Source organism: Hyalella azteca, unplaced genomic scaffold, assembly GCF_000764305.2.
Source record: "Hyalella azteca isolate HAZT.00-mixed unplaced genomic scaffold, Hazt_2.0.2 contig11277, whole genome shotgun sequence".
NCBI classification, from domain to species: Eukaryota; Metazoa; Arthropoda; class Malacostraca; order Amphipoda; family Hyalellidae; genus Hyalella; species Hyalella azteca.
The window spans coordinates 1,080,914-1,099,712 of NW_025941278.1; the positions used below are offsets into that span (position 1 = coordinate 1,080,914).

General features: G+C 38.2%; 1 protein-coding gene across 3 annotated transcripts in view; it reads left to right on the forward strand.

The window, feature by feature from the left end:
• Window positions 1-18,799, forward strand: part of LOC108678820 (kinesin-like protein KIN-14I) — an 84,074-nt gene that overhangs the window by 53,379 nt on the left and 11,896 nt on the right. For 2 of the 3 annotated variants that reach the window (XM_018167306.2, XM_018167305.2), the window contains exons 3-10: window positions 1,077-1,198; window positions 7,135-7,423; window positions 7,859-7,951; window positions 8,275-8,386; window positions 10,726-10,842; window positions 15,404-15,961; window positions 16,085-16,213; window positions 17,430-17,636. In XM_018167306.2, the coding sequence (XP_018022795.2) occupies window positions 1,077-1,198; window positions 7,135-7,423; window positions 7,859-7,951; window positions 8,275-8,386; window positions 10,726-10,842; window positions 15,404-15,961; window positions 16,085-16,213; window positions 17,430-17,636 (1,627 nt within the window). Of the gene's footprint in view, window positions 1-1,076; window positions 1,199-4,392; window positions 4,680-7,134; window positions 7,424-7,858; window positions 7,952-8,274; window positions 8,387-10,725; window positions 10,843-15,403; window positions 15,962-16,084; window positions 16,214-17,429; window positions 17,637-18,799 lie in introns of those variants that run through there. The other variant, XM_018167308.2, reaches the window with a different exon arrangement.

Sequence of the window (18,799 nt, forward strand, 5' to 3'; positions counted from 1 at the left end):
GCCGCTCTTTGGTTATGAACTATTTTAGGAATTGCTTTATGGAAATGAAACTGATTGCGGAAACATGGAAACTCTGCTAGGGAACGAAACTGATTCGAACATAGTAACTCCGCTTGTGAATGTATTGATATTGAGCGCGCAATTCTCGAATTATATTGCGAGCAAAAGTCCACCAAGTTTTTTGTATTACATATCTGTTTGCAAAATACGTTATTCAAGACGGAGTGCAATTTATTTAGATAATTATTTAAATAACTGCAGCATTTATTTTAACGATCGAGGTACCAACCTCTTCATGAACGCGCAGGAAACATTAACGATTCTGTACAAATCTTATCAACAAATTTTGCCCTCTTACAACTGCGACCTTATATTGACACAGGCATAAAGTAATGAGTTTAAGTGGATAAGAGTTTGCGCGCACTCTACTTGTGCAAGCAGCGTGTACGTAACAGATCGTTTATCACCCGCTGGTAACTTTATTGAGTTAGGAGAAAGTTTGATGTCGGTATGTTCGTGCAGTCACAGTCTGGAACAGCGCCTGACTGACATGCTTTATGCTCGTGAGGTTTAGAAGACACAGTTTACTCTTAATAGGATTGTACTACAAATTCCTTTGCCTTTTTGGAATCTGAAAGGTATTTAATTTTAGCGATTTTGCTTACATTTGACGCTTGGATTTTCTTACGAAAAACTCTTTGATGACATATATGGTCTAAACTACATGACCATTCTATTATAGATGTTCTTTTGTGTCTTCCATGCATCCATGTAACTCAGGGGACAAATAACTTAATAAGCAACTTTTCTATTATACTTTTTGTGCTGTCAATGATTCTTGAGACATTGTTTCATTATAATATGTGTGTAGTTGAAAGTTACTTGGATTGTTTCCGTTTCCGTTATTGATCTGACTTTTGTCGGAATTTTTCCGAGCTCAGAACAAGTTTTGCCTTGTTTGCGTAGTGTTTATTCTGGTTATCACTTGAATTTTGCGAATTACAGCGAGCGCCAAAGAATTTTCATTCATGTTCTAATGTAAATTCTTGTCGTAATGTAAGTTTTCTATTCGGCAGACCCGAGAACATCCGTTCGCTCTACGAGCAAGTGGCAAACTTGGACTGCATGCTGACCTCGCTCGAGACTCAGATCGAAGTCATCACTTCGGTCCACTCCAGCCTCCCGAAAGAATTCCACGGTAAGATTTCCTCATTCCCGCACTTATGAACTGTGAGTCTGAGGTATAAAATAGGTATGCTCGTTTGCATGTAGTCCCTAACAAAATTCAAGCACTGCTTAAATTCTGCCCATGAATTGCTCCACTCGGCTTAGAATTATTCAGGGTCTACGTAGCCTCCCGATCGGAATCAGTTTCTGGTCAGGATGTCCTTTCCGACATTAGAGTCGCCTGAGAGTATGAGAAGCTTCTGCCACCAAGCCTAATTATACCGAGCTTGCAATCTGCTCAGAGGCTGCCCTTCAAACCGTGAGCCGACACGGAGTTAACGGACATAGAGAAGCTGATTTACGTGTTCCCCGAGCACTAGGTGGCACGTATTTCAAAGTCTAGCCCGCATCAAAATTTTGTTCCGATTAATTATTGAACATGTTATTTTCCGGGAGTGCGTTATCATTATCTGATTCTTTGATCAGTGGCTTCAGTGGTTTAGCAGCAAGTACTATAAGGAAACGTTCAGTGTGTGTAAATCATCCCGATTCGGCGGAAGAGCACAAAATATAACTCAGTACTCACTGCAGTGAGTGACAGAGAGCGCATTTTCTCGTCGACGAAAACTTGAGGTCACGGACAGACGGACGGAAAGACAGACAGACAGACGGACGGACGGACATGGCGAGCATAATTGTGCATTTTTTCCATAAATGAGAAAATGCGCTAAAAAGGATCCGGAAAGTGTAAACACATTTCAATATATATAAAATTGGAAATTTTCTTTTTGGAAGTTTTTAGGTCATTTCACTGGTTTATAATCGCTGTAAATTTTGATTCATTTTTAGCGCATTTTCTCATTTATGGAAAAAATGCACTATTATGCTCGCCATGTCCGTCCGTCCGTCTGTCTGTCTGTCTGTCTGTCTTTCCGTCCGTCTGTCCGTGACCTCAAGTTTTCGTCGACGAGAAAATGCGCTCTCTGTCACTCACTGCAGTGAGTACTGAGTTATATTTTTTTAACCTTATTTTTTCTTTATTCATAAAATTGTTTGTTTTGGTAATCATCCAGTTGATGATCACCTAATTCGTGTTTCCCCATTTTATCCATAATACCATTATACAAATAAAAATATCATTAATACAAATATAGTATTGTTATGTGATTTTTCCGCTACGCTGGCAATTTTCCACCTCGTATCCGCAATTGGATAATCTAACTCGCAAATTCTGCATCCTTAGTCCTTCGAAGAGTCAAAGTATGAAAGTATTCCCTAAAACCTTTTAAGTTTTCTATCTCTTTGAGCAAAAGTCTACGGGCCTAACAACCAATAGTTAACTTACTCAGTGAGGCGGAACGAAGGGTATACGTAGTGGTAATTTCCAAGATCGACATTGATGAAACGAACTCCATTTTCATAGTTCCAAAACAAATTTGAAATATAGACGTTTCTTTTGATATAAAATATTTTTTTTGTTAATCAAATTGTTTTCACAGACTACGTGCATTCACGAAGCATTGCATAATACGCAAACTCTTCACGATTAACAAATTGACCTCGGCTTTTCCCGAGGTCATTTCTCCTGAAACATTCATTTGTTCACCTTTTAAACACTTCTGTATCATGATTCATTCTGCATCGTAGTTTCTCGGGCGACCTTCATTAAAGTAATTAGCATTCTATAGGCCATTGTCTTATAAGGCGAGCCATGGCCTCAAGTTGATCACTCTGAACTCAAGGGTATTGAAAGTTAAAACGTATTTTCGTTGCTATTGTAAGATCGAGACCTAATTATAAGTTTGGAAAGAAATTAATTATTGTGAAAATGTATTCAGCCTTCTCTAATAAGTTCAAGTAAATCCGTTTCATTTATTAAGATCAAATTAAAACTACATTTTACTTATTTGCTTGATAATATGAAAAATTGTTTAGTAAAATGAAAAATCCAATGTGATTGATATAGGATGTATGGGAAAAATACAGCAAGTCTTCTTCCCATTATTTAATTTTTATCACCGCGAGGCATTTCTGGCTATGATTTCATACAGACTACGCGGAGATAATGCGACACGCGCGACGAATCATATGTGTTTTAAATGTTCGAATTTAATATGCTTTTAAAACATTCATAGTGATACGAGAATCTCCAGCTTAAGCTTGAATTTTCCTTCTTCTTATCTGTGTTTTAGTGTTTGTATAAAAGTATCCGTCATGTTCGAAATTTATTATGGAATCTTGAGTGCGTTCCGATTTCGTTCAACTCAAACATTGAACCTAACGGGTGATTATTTCTCGCATATTCATACCTAAGAGAATAATTAGGATATTCTATATCCAAAATAGATCCGCGAAGATCCAAATTCTCTATCCAAATTCAGTACATACGAGAAACCTTATTGCCGCGATCAAAATGAAACTTGCCATAATCGAACCTTCATTCAAGAATTTTGGCCGTCACTGTACGAGTTTTTGTACTTCCTTTAAATGCCGCTCACTGCGCTAGCTCCACTAGTGCGGCAATATTGCAGTCGTTTTAACTCGCTGGTCTGGTCAGTGTTCGTGCATCGGGTCAGTCTGCTGCGAACTGTGCCACGTGGTGGGTGCTCGGTGCGCGAGCTCTCCTCACTGATGTATTATGTCGGTGTAGATTTTTGTGGTATGCTCTTCGGGAAGCGAGCAGGATTACATTTAACTCTTTTCATGGAAGCGTTTCTATGATTTTGCGATTGCTTGTTCTGATGTAAGATCCTTGGAAAAATTTACTACTTGTTGCTTTGCAATCGAAAAATAGAAGAGCTGCCGACAATTTTTGACTTGAAGCTCGGTAATTAATTATGGAAATCCGTGTTTTGAAAACAGAATTTCAATGATGTATGGAAAAATCCAAAGGCATATTCTTGAAAATTATGTGAAATATCTGATTTAAGAAGCGCACAAGCACATGAAATCAACTCGAACATGGCTTGGGTTTTTGCGCCCGCTCTTAAATTTATCTAGTTATTCTATTTGTATTATTATATTTCATTTCTGTACTTCTGAATTTCCCTCAGTTTTTTTAATTCCACATTGAATACTTTTGAAGTTTTGTATCGATTAGCTTCGATATCAATTTTAATCTTGTCCTTAAAACAGGAAATAAAAATGCCTATATAAGTGTCAAAGTCTAATGTTTTTCGCTTTGATTTACTGGCTCTAATTCATTATTTTTCACGCAAAGTACGTAATCAGCTCTGAGCGTTTACTATCGTTGAGATTTCTTAGAACAATTCAGGTCTAAATATGATGGACGTGACGTAAGACTGCGAAGAAACGATAATGTCGTAAATTCCTTCGAAAGTGATAAAAAACTGCCTATATATTAGTGTGAAATGCTCTCCTGAAGCTAATTTTTTTAACGATCGCGCTGTTGTGATGAAGGTCATTTGGTCGCATGTATTTTAATATGGAATTCGAATATGGCTTCTTGCCGGGCAGTGAACTGCATGTCATCAAAGAAGAGGGGGAAGAAGGTGAGAAGAATTCAGGATTTTCATTGAAAAATATATGTAGATATTATACTAGCATACCCTTTCTGCATATTTATGAGGCGTGTATTCTGGTATTTCGTGATTTTGAGTGACTTGAACTATAGTTATTTATTTTGTTTAACGCGTGAACTGTAATTATTTATTCTCTTTGATGGAAAAGGAGCTTCTATTGCAAAAAATAATAATATGCGAATGAACTTCCTAATCTTTGGTAAGTCTAACGAACCAACTTATAAAAACTCAACCATAAAATCATAAATGATGAGAAATGTTGTACAAACGTTTAGAATAAGGTCTTCCGCGTAATTTTTTTAATGCACCGTTTTAGACGAATTCTTTTTCCAGTCGAAGTGCGTCGTTACGAGAGAAATTCCTCGACTTCTCGAAAGTGTAGGCAGAGCGTGGCGCCGTGAACGCGACGTCAGCCACCCGCGATGTGTACGGTCGTAGTTCTCAATGCCTGTTACTTTTATCAGTTTAATTAATTCCTGCTTTTGAGGTTCTGTTACGCCTCTGTTTTTCCTTTAAGTAGTGAATGGCGCGGTTCACTCACGTGTGAGTTCATACGATCACCTTAATCGATTCGCGATCTGAATGCACGCTGAAGTTTATTGTTCTTGAATATTGTTGTATTTAAAGTAATTTTCTGCGTTAATATCGTATCCGCGACATAGATTTGCGGCCGCATTTGCATTTTAACTGACAGAGGCGCGCGTCGGAGGATGGATGGAAACAAATCATGGTAAAGAGCCTTCAGCCTCTTGACCATGATTTGTTTCAAGCCAGAATGTTTTTCACATTTCTATGTTCATGCAATCAATTTATGTTGGTTTTCCGCGAATAAAGTTCTACCATTGTCACTAGTTTTTGTGGGTAAAGTATTCAAACTCTATAGCAGTGGTTCCCAAAGTGGGCGATATCGCCCCCCTAGGGGCGGTGGAAAGATTTTGGGGGGCGGTAAGAAAGCAGAGGGCGTTTGGGGGGCGATAGGGGGGCGGTAGTCCGAAGTCGAAGTCAGAAGTTCGAACGTGTGTTTGACGATTTGTACACAACACGTGCAGCCCATCATGACTCCCAGCGATGGTTTCGTCACTCAGATCTGTTTTTTAACCTCTCCTGGGTTTACGTCTCGGACAAATTACCGGCCGGCCTCGCGGCCGGTCTCACGGCCAATTTCAAAATTCAATGATCAAGGAATATCTCTCAAACTAATGAACGTAACTCGATGAAACTTGGTACAGTTATTCATTAGAACCTAACGGTAATATTTTGCTCGTGAAAATTGTTTGAATTTTGCCATAGTTATATGGCAATACGAGCCGAAATTCACAGTGATCAAGTTTTTTCTTCCAAACTACTGAACAGATTCGAACGAAATTTTGAATTTACAGTCCTAACTACCAAACGGTAACGTCAGCTCGTGAAAATTTTTTCGATTGTGCCTTCGTTCGCGAGTTTTTTTTATGCAGCGTACTAAATTTCAAGAAAGAGGCGTATGTCTGTGGGGGGCGCTAGAAATTCACTAGGAAGCCAAAGGGGGCGCCAGCCTGAAAAAGTTTGGGAACCACTGCTCTATAGTAACTGGAGTCGAAGATCTTTATCTGTTACAAATCCAAATGGGTTTATTTTTGATTAGATAATTTTTGACTGGTGCTTTTGGATGATTTTGGTTCGATGATTTTCATCATCAAAACTTAAACTATTTCATTTTTTCTCCGTCTAAACACAGTACTTCTGTTTGATCTTGTTTACTGGCTTGATCGCATTCGTATGAGAAGCTGATTTATACTATATTCCGAGTCCTAGGCGTTCCCTAATTCAGAGCCGTCCTCGGTTCTAAATTTTGTTAGAGTAGCTGCGTGCAGTGGGCCAGCAATTTACCCTTTGCCTTTTATCCAATTCGTGTAATGCCTTACTCCAGCATAATGTATTACATGCGATGAAAGCGTGCTATAGATTACATTTATAATCGCTATCATGCGATAAAGGGGAGAGAGAGAAAGTGTTTAGTGTGGTTTCCATATAGTTCATGTGCCTGAACTTTAACGCGAACCTGGGATCATCGTGCAACATCGCTTTCTCGTAGAAATCGCATAAATGGGATAAAATTTCTCCTTAAACTGACGTAACAACTATGAGCAGCGCTTTCGCCTCGTGTGGAGTGAGCAGAAGCTGAAGTTTCTTTTCAAATTAGATAAAACGCTACAATCATAATTTCATTCCTTAAATCAATTAGATTTATCGTCAGTTTATGTCCGCAGCTTTACCGCAAAGTTCCAGTTCTTATAGTAACATGTGCTTTGTTACTGGAACATATTTCATTTTTAAAGCGCCGTAACATTGTTAACAGGCCAAATGTTTACTGAATATGTTTCAAATATCTTGAAATGTAACAAAGGTATTTGATGGCGCTTTCCCTGTTATTTTCGACTGACAGACACATTCCACGATTCCGGCACCAGCGGTCATGAGCCGGACTCCTTGGAGGCGATCCACACTCTTGTGGGCCGGGGGCCTTCAGGCTCCCCACCGCTGGCCAAACCTCTTCTCCAGCGTCGGAGCTCTGCAAGGCAGCAGCCCAAAGACGTCGTGTCTGACAATACAGATCTTGACGAAGGCAGAGGCTCTTCCACCAGCAGCAGCAACGGCAGCAGCTCAGGGGGTGGCGGCACAAGAGGGGTGTCCGAAGCCGGCGTTTTGCTCCATCTCGAGAGATGTGCTCACAGGTTCGTTGTTAGGCAATCTTTCGAGTAAAAATATCGATGAGGCTATCATGTTAACTAAAACTGTTATCTTATAAAAATGAAGTCAAACGGTGGTAATAGATAAAATCGAAAAAATTAATCCTCTTATTCTTCAGTACTCAGTTATTCTCAGTAATTTATCTTTTTATGTTGCACTGATCTCAATTAGAAAAATTATCTTGCAAGCGGCGTCGAAATAGTTAATTTTTAAATAATTTTTAAAATATAATATTCTTTTCATTTTATTATATTCTGAGAGTGTACTAACATTCTGAACTTCAGGAATCGTGATTATTATATCGTCTTTTTTAAGTCCCTCTAAATTTGTTTTGCTCTTTCAAAATTCGTTACTTAGAATTTTTCATTCTGAACAACAGGTTTTGTCTCGGATACATCTTTCTTTTTTTTCTCATTTAGACAAACTCGTCGAGCGCTACAAGAGCTCAAAGAAAAGTATGAAGCTGTGTTGGATGAACAAAAGCAGCTCCATCATCAGCCTTCCAGAACACGGTGAGAAAGGCTCGGCCCTAAAGACACTCGTCATTACCGCGTTATTTACTAGCGTATATAACAGATGATGCTATTCAATGCTTAATTTCATAAAATATTTCCTTTGTGTATCCTGATGTATCAAGTTATTGTGGTAAAATCTTTCCTTTGTGTATCTTAAAATTTTGCGGCAACGATGAATATCTTTTAGGTTTCACAAAAACGATCTATATTTATCACATATAATCTCTTTCTGTTGAAAGATCAGCTTGAACCCTGTTGAATTACTGCATTCTAACTTCCCTTCGAATATCTGACAAATATCTGCATATATTGTGGGACAGGCTGGCGGGCAGCGTGCTGGAGTCGCTCCAGAACGAGCTGGATGCTGGCCTAACATCGCTGGAGTCTTTGAGTTCAGTGGCCTCCACGGACCGACTAATTGATGAGCTCAAGGTGAGTCCGCGGTCCCTATCATCATAGGCGCACTCACTTCTTTCACGTCACCTATGCGCTGCCGCAATGTAATAACCGATCAACGGTCATAAGCGCTCTCTCGTTCCGTCAATTTAAATGATCCGTTTAGCTAATCGCTCATAAACGCTCTCTTGTTTGGTCAATTGGAAAGACCCGCATAACTTGTCGGTCATAAGAGCTCTTCTGTTTGGTCAATTGAAAAAACCGTTTAGCTGCTCGGTCTTTTAAATGCTCCTCTCTTAGGTCAATTGAAATGAACCGTTAAATTTTTTGGTAGGGCTTCGCTATTTTACCAGTATTTATTCGGCTGAGTGCTTTATTCAAAGCAATTAATGTTAAAATTCATTAAAGTTAATTGATAGAACATTTTTAGTTTCAAGTGATTATTTCGCGATGATTTTTCTTTATCATTTAAATTAGTTTTGCTCGTGATGTTCGTTAGAATAGACGATTGTCACCGGTCGGAATCCAGTATTTTATAACTCTCGGATCTACTAACGATGCCAATTACATAGAGAACTCAGAAATGTGCGTGCAAAATTTTCCAGTTGTTTTACTGAGGCAGAGATATCCTTCAGCTTAGTATCGTTTGAACCATTCCATGCTTTCGTAAATCCGAGAGCTGCAGGTTGACCGGAAGGTGAAGTAGGAGGTTTTCAAGGCGTGCGTCAGTGTCATCTCGGTCATATTTCCTCCACGCTTGCATTGCCTATGACAGATTGATGACCGGTTTACACGCGACCTTCGACTTGTCTTGCCTAGAACTTGACGAAGTCGTGACGCATGGACGCTTCTTCTGAGAACTGCTGAGCTGCAAGCATTAAACACTGGCTTTTGCTTGGGTTCCTGATCTAGATATTCCTGATGAATATGAAGCCTTATGGATTGCAATCTCAAAGTTAATGATTTTATTTTCACAATTAAACTATTGTCTTGAAAAAATAAGTCGTTTATTATTTGTTCCTTCGTACTCAACAGTGAAATTGACTTAAAAAAGTCTATTGGAGCAGAGGCTGAAATGCCGAATGGATGATCATATTTTCCTCAATGTTATTGATTTTCATATATATATTATTTCATGTTCCCACTGTATTTCACTGTTTTATCATTTGAAGTTCAAATTTTATTGAAAATATTTTATTTTTATCATTTGAAGTTCAAATTTAATTGATTCTGAAAGAAAAACTGCCTCAATTTTGACGCAGGACTTCAATTTGTCTCCTTCGTAAGTCCTTTAGTGTGCTCACTCGATTGTTTTGTTTGAACGTTGCCGACGAAGCACGGTTGGATGTCATCATATTATTTAATTTCATAATCATCAGTGGGAATCCGTGTGTAATTGTGAGGACAGAGCGCGCGTTTATTTTTCCTGTAAGAGGCTGGCGTTATTTTGTCGGTTGTCGTATTGTGAACGTCTCGCTCTAGTAGGATCTGAGCTGACGGTTCATTGAAGATTGGTAACTCAACCTCAACGGCATTGTAAACGGTATTTTATCTGTTACTTTGCACGTGTTTGCTGAAATTTAACAGTGTCGAGAAATACGGAAATTAAAAATGTTTATTTTTATAAACCTTGCATACAATACACGTTTTAAATATGTCGAGATGGTGTTTTTTTAATTTCTGTTCTTAACTAGGTTTTAAAATGACGGTAAAGTTTATCTCTGGTCAAGTAAATTACTAAAAATTTAAAAGCGAAGAAAACAAAAAAAAAATTCACCATATCTCTATGGTGTTGATGAAAGACAACGTTCTCAACATAGATATGGGGAATTTTCTAGAATTTTCCTCGCTTTCAAATTTCTATTGAGTTTGTGATTCAAGCAATCGAGTGAAGTAAATTCCTGAGTTACAATTTATCTCTGATCGAATTCCCTGTTCATAATTAAACTAGAAATTTTATGTCTTGAACTCCATCGTAAAAAATAAACTCGCAGTTTCACGGTTGGCATGATCTCCACTCCAGCATTTAAAGCTCCTGTCGTACTTTTCTAACCTACATCGTTTCGCTCCGAAAGTCCTCTCCCGTGGAACATTTCCGGTGAACTTTACTTCCGCGTTTATGTATTAAGTAGCCCACGACCTCTCTTTATTCTTATATACTTCGGACAGTACATTATTCCTTTATTATTGTTTGCCATAGAAACCATTTCAATAGAAATCACTGTACATTATTCCTAAAGGTTTTCTTCCAATTCCATTTCATACAACAGTTTAAACTTGAGCAATAATTGGAGCTTATAAACTTTTGGAGTTAGTGAATGCTTAAGTGGCGTTAATATTATTTGTTTTTACCATCACCATTCTTCTCTGCCCAGTTACGTGAGATGACTATAAGTCAGCTGAGGGTGCGAGTGCTGCAGCTCGAGAAGGACCGGATGGACAAAGTTCCTGTAGACGCTGCACGGGAAATCAATCGTCTTAATGTCCAGTTGGTGAGTATGGCTCGATTGTGCAAGATGATGGACATTTTTCCCAATTAATTTCATTGTATTGACCTCCAGTTAATGAGTGTTGCTTGATTGTGCGCGCTGTTGTACATTTTCCCACTGAATTTCATTTTCTTGACCTCCGTTAATGAGTGTTGCTTGATTGTGCTCGCGATAGTTTTTTACCATTTGCAGTTCACCATCCGCTGTACCTTACTTTTTGACGTCTTAAGTGATGATAAGTTGATGAATTACTGAAAAATTAGGTGTAATGTAAAAGATGGCGATTTACGCCTGGAAATGTTTAAAGTGCCGTTAACTGCACAAGTGTTAATTTCGCAATATTTTACTAACTTGTATCAAAAGTGTGAGTTCTCCTATGTAATCATGAGAATATTCTCTAAATTTGATGAAAGTGGTACTTGAGGTTAGGATAACATTTCGGCCGCTCTATAACATAACACGACATATTTACCATACATATATAGTTTCTATTTGCTACTCATGAAAGGTTATTTTCTTTATTCAACCATTTCGAATTTACCTTGAAGTATTTTTCAAGCTAACATTACCCGTTTCTTATTTGAACGGAAATGATATTCCATGGATCATGAATTTAATCGTTGCTGCTTTATAATTGTCGCACTTGCCACATTGAAGCATTTCTTATGCACTCCGCTACTCTCATGTTCAAGCTCCAGCGGTCTGCTCGGACGTGGACCTCACAATTCTTTTTAACTGCCATCGGAACTGGCGACATCTGCCGGATCTCGTTCTTATAACTGCATCTTTCATACACTATAATGAATGATGAAGGGAAAGATCACTGGTGGTGCAAAACGAAAATACTACTTTGACGGACTAATAATTTAAAAAATGATGAAGGGAAAGATCACACGAAAATGCTACTTTGATGGAGTAATCATTTAAAAGTATAGCAAAATTTCTAATATTACTGTAATTTGAAATAAAAAGAATCGAGCACAGACATTACATTGCAAATATTTTATAGGATTGCTATTACCCGACCAAAATAGAATCGGTCGACTTTACTTCTTACATTTGCATTTATTAACTATGAATTAAAGGCGATGTTGAGCACTTGCGCTTTGCTTCCAGCGAATCAGAAGAATGTTTTGCCATTTCTCGGCACTAATAAGTATAAAATGACTTTTCATACTTCTCATACCATTTCTCCATGGTGTTGCTCCATATCTTTGTTTCTTTACATTTCTCTATATGGCTCTATTAGCATTGCTCCATTTTATTGCTCTATGGCATTGCTCCATGTGATATATTGCATTGCGTTGTGGCATTTCTCCATGGCATTGCTTTGGAGTATTGATTGCTACATGACATTGTTCCTTTGCATTGCGACGTGGCATTTCTCTGTGGCTTTGCTTCGGAGCATTGCTCTATGGCATTAATTAATCCATGGCATTGTTCTGTGGCATTGCTACGCGGCATGCTCTGTATGGCATTACTCTTTGGCATTGCTCCGTGTTAGGAAGCATTGCACCGTTTAATTACTCCGATTCATTTATCGGTATCATTTTAATTTAATTATAAATCAAATTTCATTCATGTTAATTCGTTACTATACATTAAACAAAATTTTGAATGTGTTTTGAGTCTCTGTTTTATAGCTCTAAAATTACAAATGAAATGAGGGTTTTCATTCAAGTCAACGGAATATTCAGTGGATATTCGTTCAATTAAGTGCAAAACAAACTTATTTTATTTCGCATGATATTTCCAAAAATATCTATACTGGACCATCACGTCCAGTCACACCCACCGTTGACAGGTGCAGCTACTCGACATATGTTGACTTTCTTTTGTTTTTTGTCAAACTTCCCGTGTGGGAAATTGAGAACATGTGCGTCAACTTATTCAAGTAGGTCTGACGCTTGTTATCGTTGATGTCTCGTGTTTTTTTATATATTTGTTTAGTCTGAATTAACGGCTTTTTGATTTACGGTTCATAACGGTCAGTAAAGTGGAACATAATTTTTGCCAAGAATCAAATGTTCATAGACATCCAGACTCGCAATGCCAAAGTTCGGCAGATATACCTACAATATAAATTAAAAATCATTACTTGTTATACTGCATTGCCATTTCATCTTTTTAGTGCATTTTCTCATTTATGGAAAAAATGCACTATTGTGCTCGCCATGTCCGTCCGTCCGTCTGTCTGTCTGTCTGTCCGTGACCTCAAGTTTTCGTCGACGAGAAAATGCGCTCTCTGTCACTCACTGCAGTGAGTACTGAGTTATATTTTTTACGATATACTATAACCTTTACAACGCAGTTCCTTACTTCGCTTATCTGTACCACCCAGGGAACCGCCTCGAAGTTCATGTGAAGAATATCATTCATGTTGTTCTTCGTGTCATTGAACAATTGGGAGTCCAAGTGTTCTTTGCATGCGACACTTTCCACTAACTGGACCTGGCCGCTACTTGGTCAGAAGAAGTGCCACCTCAATTGGTGCACATCATTGTCGCGCTAACTGCTGGGAAACGCTTCTTGCTCATTACGTACAAGTCGCTCCAGTTCATTCATCTCGAGGAAACGAATTCAGGGATCTTTTCAGCTAGGAAATAGGAACGTTGTCAGCACTGCGCTGACAACGCCGGGTTCCTTCTCAGAACAAATAATTATTTGCGACACCCCGAACACGAAACTCGGTCTTTCCTCCCTGTAACGGGTGTGACAACAATAGATGCTCTAACGAAATTCGCTGGGTAATTCTTAATTCTGTACTTTTATTTGCTCGCAAATAAAAATCGTGTGGGTTTCAACTACAATTGTTTCATTCTTGGTTGTGTTAACACAACGTTGCTGGCCAACGTCTTTGTCAAATGGTTATTATTTGAATGTTTTTGTTCATTTTTTGAAAGTCGGCTCTTATTCGCTAAAGCTGTATTCCGGATGATATGTCAAACACATTGTATTAAATATTTACAATAATGCAACACTCAGTATGAAGAAAAATCGCTGGTGAAAAATAATCAATCCATTATATTTGAGCCAGCCTGTTGCACTCCATATACTCATATCAGTTAGCAGTCATCGAACAATTTGGTGGCCTCTTTGAAAAAAAATGAATGCTGTTGGTTTAAACCTTCTTGCAAGTCTTCTGGAGCATATAATTGCTTCTATATGGTTCATCGCCACCCATCAGGGGAGTTAAGCAAACATCTTTCACGCTCGTAACTTCCGTACTTATTTTTCATCTATTGATCCGTGCCGAAGTCAGAGACCTCGACAGATGATCACAACTTGCGCGCGTCAATACGAGGCTAGTGATTACATAACGGATCTCGAATTAAAGATGCATCTTTAATACACGTCGTTCTGCTTTATATTGCCCATGACGTAATGGACTCATATGGTCCAGTGTAACTGTACGACATCTGCTGTGAATATTTATATTGTTCATCTCTCAATATTGAATAGTTTTAAAGGTACAAATTTCTTTTGATTGTTAACTTGCCTGTGGGCGAAGTTAAAATTTTTTGCTATTATAATTCGCTAATGAGAAGCGAAAAATATATTATGTTAGGACGCAAACGTTGGATGTTCTAATTTTACGTCTAGTTACTGAAACGATATATCCGTTTTCGACGATGAATGAATGAGCAATCATCGCGAACTATTGATCATTTCTGCTAGATTCGTTCAATTTCTTTTAATACTTTAAGAAATGAATAATTAATTATTCCAGGCGTCCCAGCTAATTGGCTCAATTTTGCATGATGAAAAGCTGTTTTTTTAAATAAAAGACATTTAATTTTTTCGAGTATCGCTGGCAAATTGTTGTCTACTATGGAAATAATTCCACGCACCTAAGCGTAACAATCAAAATTTATAAGCTCGTGCGCTCAACACTCTTCACGAAGATGACGTGTAAAATGCTCCGTTAGCGCCACGACATGCGAACTAATAGCCTAACGACCCGTCCTTAAACTAATGTTTTTCATACATCATCGCTCAGTTTCCTGTTTACGCATGGAAAGAGAGCAGCGTACGCGACCGGACTGAGAAAAATTACCTGTTTGCAATTTGTTTTAAATACTGACGGAGAGCAACTTCTCAGCAGTTCATGTGTGACGTAGATTAGATGCTACTAGTCATGAATATTGCGTTTGTTATGGCAGCGCTGGTCACTGAGCCGCAAAAATTCTACAATCAAACTTGCGGAACTGGTTTAATGCACGACAGTTGAGCGTTAAATTCTAATAAAAGTAACAATCTATGCTCATTTCCATGGTTATTTCTTCCGTATTGCGATGATGAGGTCATGGCTTTAAAATATTAAGATTGAAACTGTGTCAAATGAATCACTTTTATATTAAGTTTTAAAACTGTTCGTAAAATTTGTGTTACCATTGCAGATTAATTAGCAAATGCAATTTGTATTTCCTTTTTAATAGACCATAAATCAATCAAAGTAGCATTCAATAATCGTGCTCGACTTAAAAATAAAGATTAACTGGTCATTTCATTGTTATCTTTTGAATGCCATGCATAAACAAATGTCTTATTTTCTTCTGCATAGATTCATCTAGAAAGAGCTCGAGACGAGTTAACCCTTCAAAACTTTACCCTCAAGTCCCGCTTGTCTCAAGTTGCCAACAACATCAACGATCCCGCGGCCACGTATCAAATCAACAAGGATGGTCCGTTAAGTGTCAAAGAAACCAATAAGTCTAGTGAGAATAATAATTTAAATGATGTAGGCAAAGAAACGAGCGTTGATGATCCCGATGTTGTTAAAATACTAAGGAAATCTACTTATAAGGTTACGGAAGAATCTCAGATAATGAGACAACTCTGTAAGGAATATGAAGCCAAAGAATTAGAGTACAAAAAGAAAATAGAAGCTTTAGAATTGGAGTTAAGAAACGTGCAGCACAGCACCTGTGAGAAGCACGAGAAGAGCATAAGAGACCTGGAGGCGTTCTTAGAGAAGCAGCAACAGAAAGTGGAGAGTATGGAGCGCTTCTTGGAGGAGAAGGAAGAAGAGTGCAACATGTTGAAGCTGGATGTTGATACGGTCACTGAAGAGAACGCAAAGCTCCAGAAAACTCTAAAGCAACTCACAGATGAAAAGCAGGTAAGAGTCTTTAATATGTTTATTTCACTTTAATTTTATAGTTCTTTTAGAATTCTTGAGAATTTTAATTGCTCCAAATATTTGATATCAATTCGTTAACGCGCTGATATGGGACTTTCTCAGGAGCAAGAAGCGCTAGTTACAACACATCGCCGAACTGAAGACACACTCAAAAAACTAATGGAGGAAAACCGAGTCCTAGCAGAAGACTTCAACAGAGAACGGGTTTTGAGGAAGAAATATTATAACCAGGTTAGTAATGCATGTATCTGCTACATATTTTAATCACGCACATTTGTAGGATTTGTTTAAATCACGGAGAAATAAAAAGAAAAATAATTTGAAAAACATGTATCTTTAAAGCTTTGTTAAAAAATCGATTAGCTAAAAAATATAAGCAAAGATGTCGGGAGATCTTTTTGACTTTTAAAATTCTTATGTACTTGTGTTCCATTTCCCTACAACCAAACGTATTAATGCTTTATAAGCGTCGTTCACGATCATTAGCTGAAGCTCATATCGAGTAACCTTCACTACCGTGATCGCTTCGTCGTGGGAAGTGACCGCACTTACGTTGCAATGTTGTTTCACAGCCACGGCCCAATGGACTTCCGCTTCATGTTTTATCTTACACTCGTATCTTATATTCGTATGTTATCTATACTCTCGTATGCCACATTCATATGTTATCCAAACGCTCGTATGTTGCATTTGTATGCTATCCATACTCTCGTATGTTGCATTCGTATGCTATCCATATTCACGGTATGTCACATTCGTATGTTATCCATACTCTCGTATGTTACATGCATATGTTATCCCTATTCTCTCGTATGTTATTCGTGCACTCGTATGTTTTTTACTTTCGTATGTTGTATTTAATGGTTATCAAATGAGGTTCACTCTCAATATAATCCGGAGAGTAAATTATTCTGTAATATCCGGTTACGCCACTACACCATTATTCGAAATATAACCTAGTCTATACATGTAAACCGCAGCCAAGCTACGCATATCCTAGTTCTTACCATCCATCTAAAAAATAATTTATACCTCACTGAGGTCAAGCATCGTTCTCACGTACAGAACTAAGCCAGGCTTAAATTTAATTAACTGCTGCCTGTTAGGTGTCTGTAACGTGTAAAAGCTCGATCAGCTGACCTTTGTTACGCTTCGTGGCGTTCACAAGCTTTCCATTCAGCGTTGAATTTCCGGCCTTCATGACGCCAGCTTGTAATTAATTAAGTGAGCTGCTTAAGCCCACAAGCTCCGAGTGCAAGAACTCGGCTATTCTCTTCAACTGGAACGAGTTTGCGTCCTCGTGATCTATTATAAAGTGATTTATTTTAAGTTTAATACTTTCTGTATTATTTTTAAACGTTAAAATCCTACAGATTTGTACATGTGCAGTCTGATAAGTAACTACAGACACTAAAATTTAATTAATCTTCGTTCACTTTCCCGCCAGATCGAGGACATGAAAGGAAAAATCCGCGTTTTCTGCCGATTACGTCCACCTACGGAGCTGGAGAGACGACGTGGAAGCGAAGACGTCACACAAGTCGAGGATCAGTTCTCCCTCGGCGTGAACTCCACCAGAGGCTACAAGAGCTTCGTGTTCGACAGGGTCTTCAAGCCGCACGAATCTCAGGAAGCGGTCTTCCAAGACACTAACGTGAGTTCAATTTAGTCCGTACTACTTCAAACATTATTCCTATATATGTCTTCCATTCAATACTATTTATCGATTTATTCTATATGTTATCGAGGAGTAACGTTTGAGAGAGGAGTTTGAGTGCCTGAAGTCATTTAAGTTATTCTATCTTGAAGCACAATTCGATAGCCACACCAATTTCTTTTGACACCTTCTAATATATTCACAAATTTCATCCGCATCCTGCATTTTTTCGATATTCATAAGAATTAATAAAGTCAAGAGAAAAAACTCTTCTGTTGGAGTTGGATTGTTAATTCCCTCCACGTGATCTGTTGCGCGTACTAATAAAAGACCGCATGCTGCTTCATTTTAGATCGGCTACTTTAACTATTGTAAAAATGTATTATTTGCAGACGAGAAGAAAATGCTGGTAAATATCTGACACTTTTTTGTCATTATTTCACGATTGTTGGTGATAATAATCTAAGAGTCCGATGACTTGCCAGCGTTTGAAGCCCTTGCGAGTTTCATGGTCATTTCTGCATGCCTCATCCGGCGCGGCTGCAGTTTGCCGACGACCGAGCTTTGCGGTCAGCATCTCGATCCTGAATCGCTAGACCGACAACGCGAAGCGCAAAAATTCATTATTGCGTACGATTTAAATTATTTGTATTATTTGACCAGAAATAATTCAGTGTTCTTGTATTATCTCGTTTGTCGATGTGCAGCCAAATAATTTTTTTGCGCTGCTTAAGTCATAAGCAGCGGATACGCGCGGTACAAAAGTATCATTAACTTATTGCTTATAATTTTGTTAACATAAAGTGCAGTTCTATTCTACTCTAATTGCTCTGCTGCTCAAAGAGCTTAACGGTCAGCATCCTTCCAATCACCCGACCGGACGCGTGTGAGGTAACCACTGTAAATTGTATTCGTTATTGTCTATTTTGTAGACCATGAAGTGATGCTCGATTTTCTTGTTTACAACGAAGTAAAAATGTTTTTTCGAGTATTTTCTGTGCATTTTTTGGAGGATATCATTCATTACTCATTCGGAGTACTTTTTTTAACAAAATGCAGGAATGAAAGAGGCGTACAAACCTGTGAGAGTTGGCAAGTTGCATTTAATGAAGGATTTCAAGGACGTAAATAATAATTTTTACTTAGAAGCAAGGTACTAT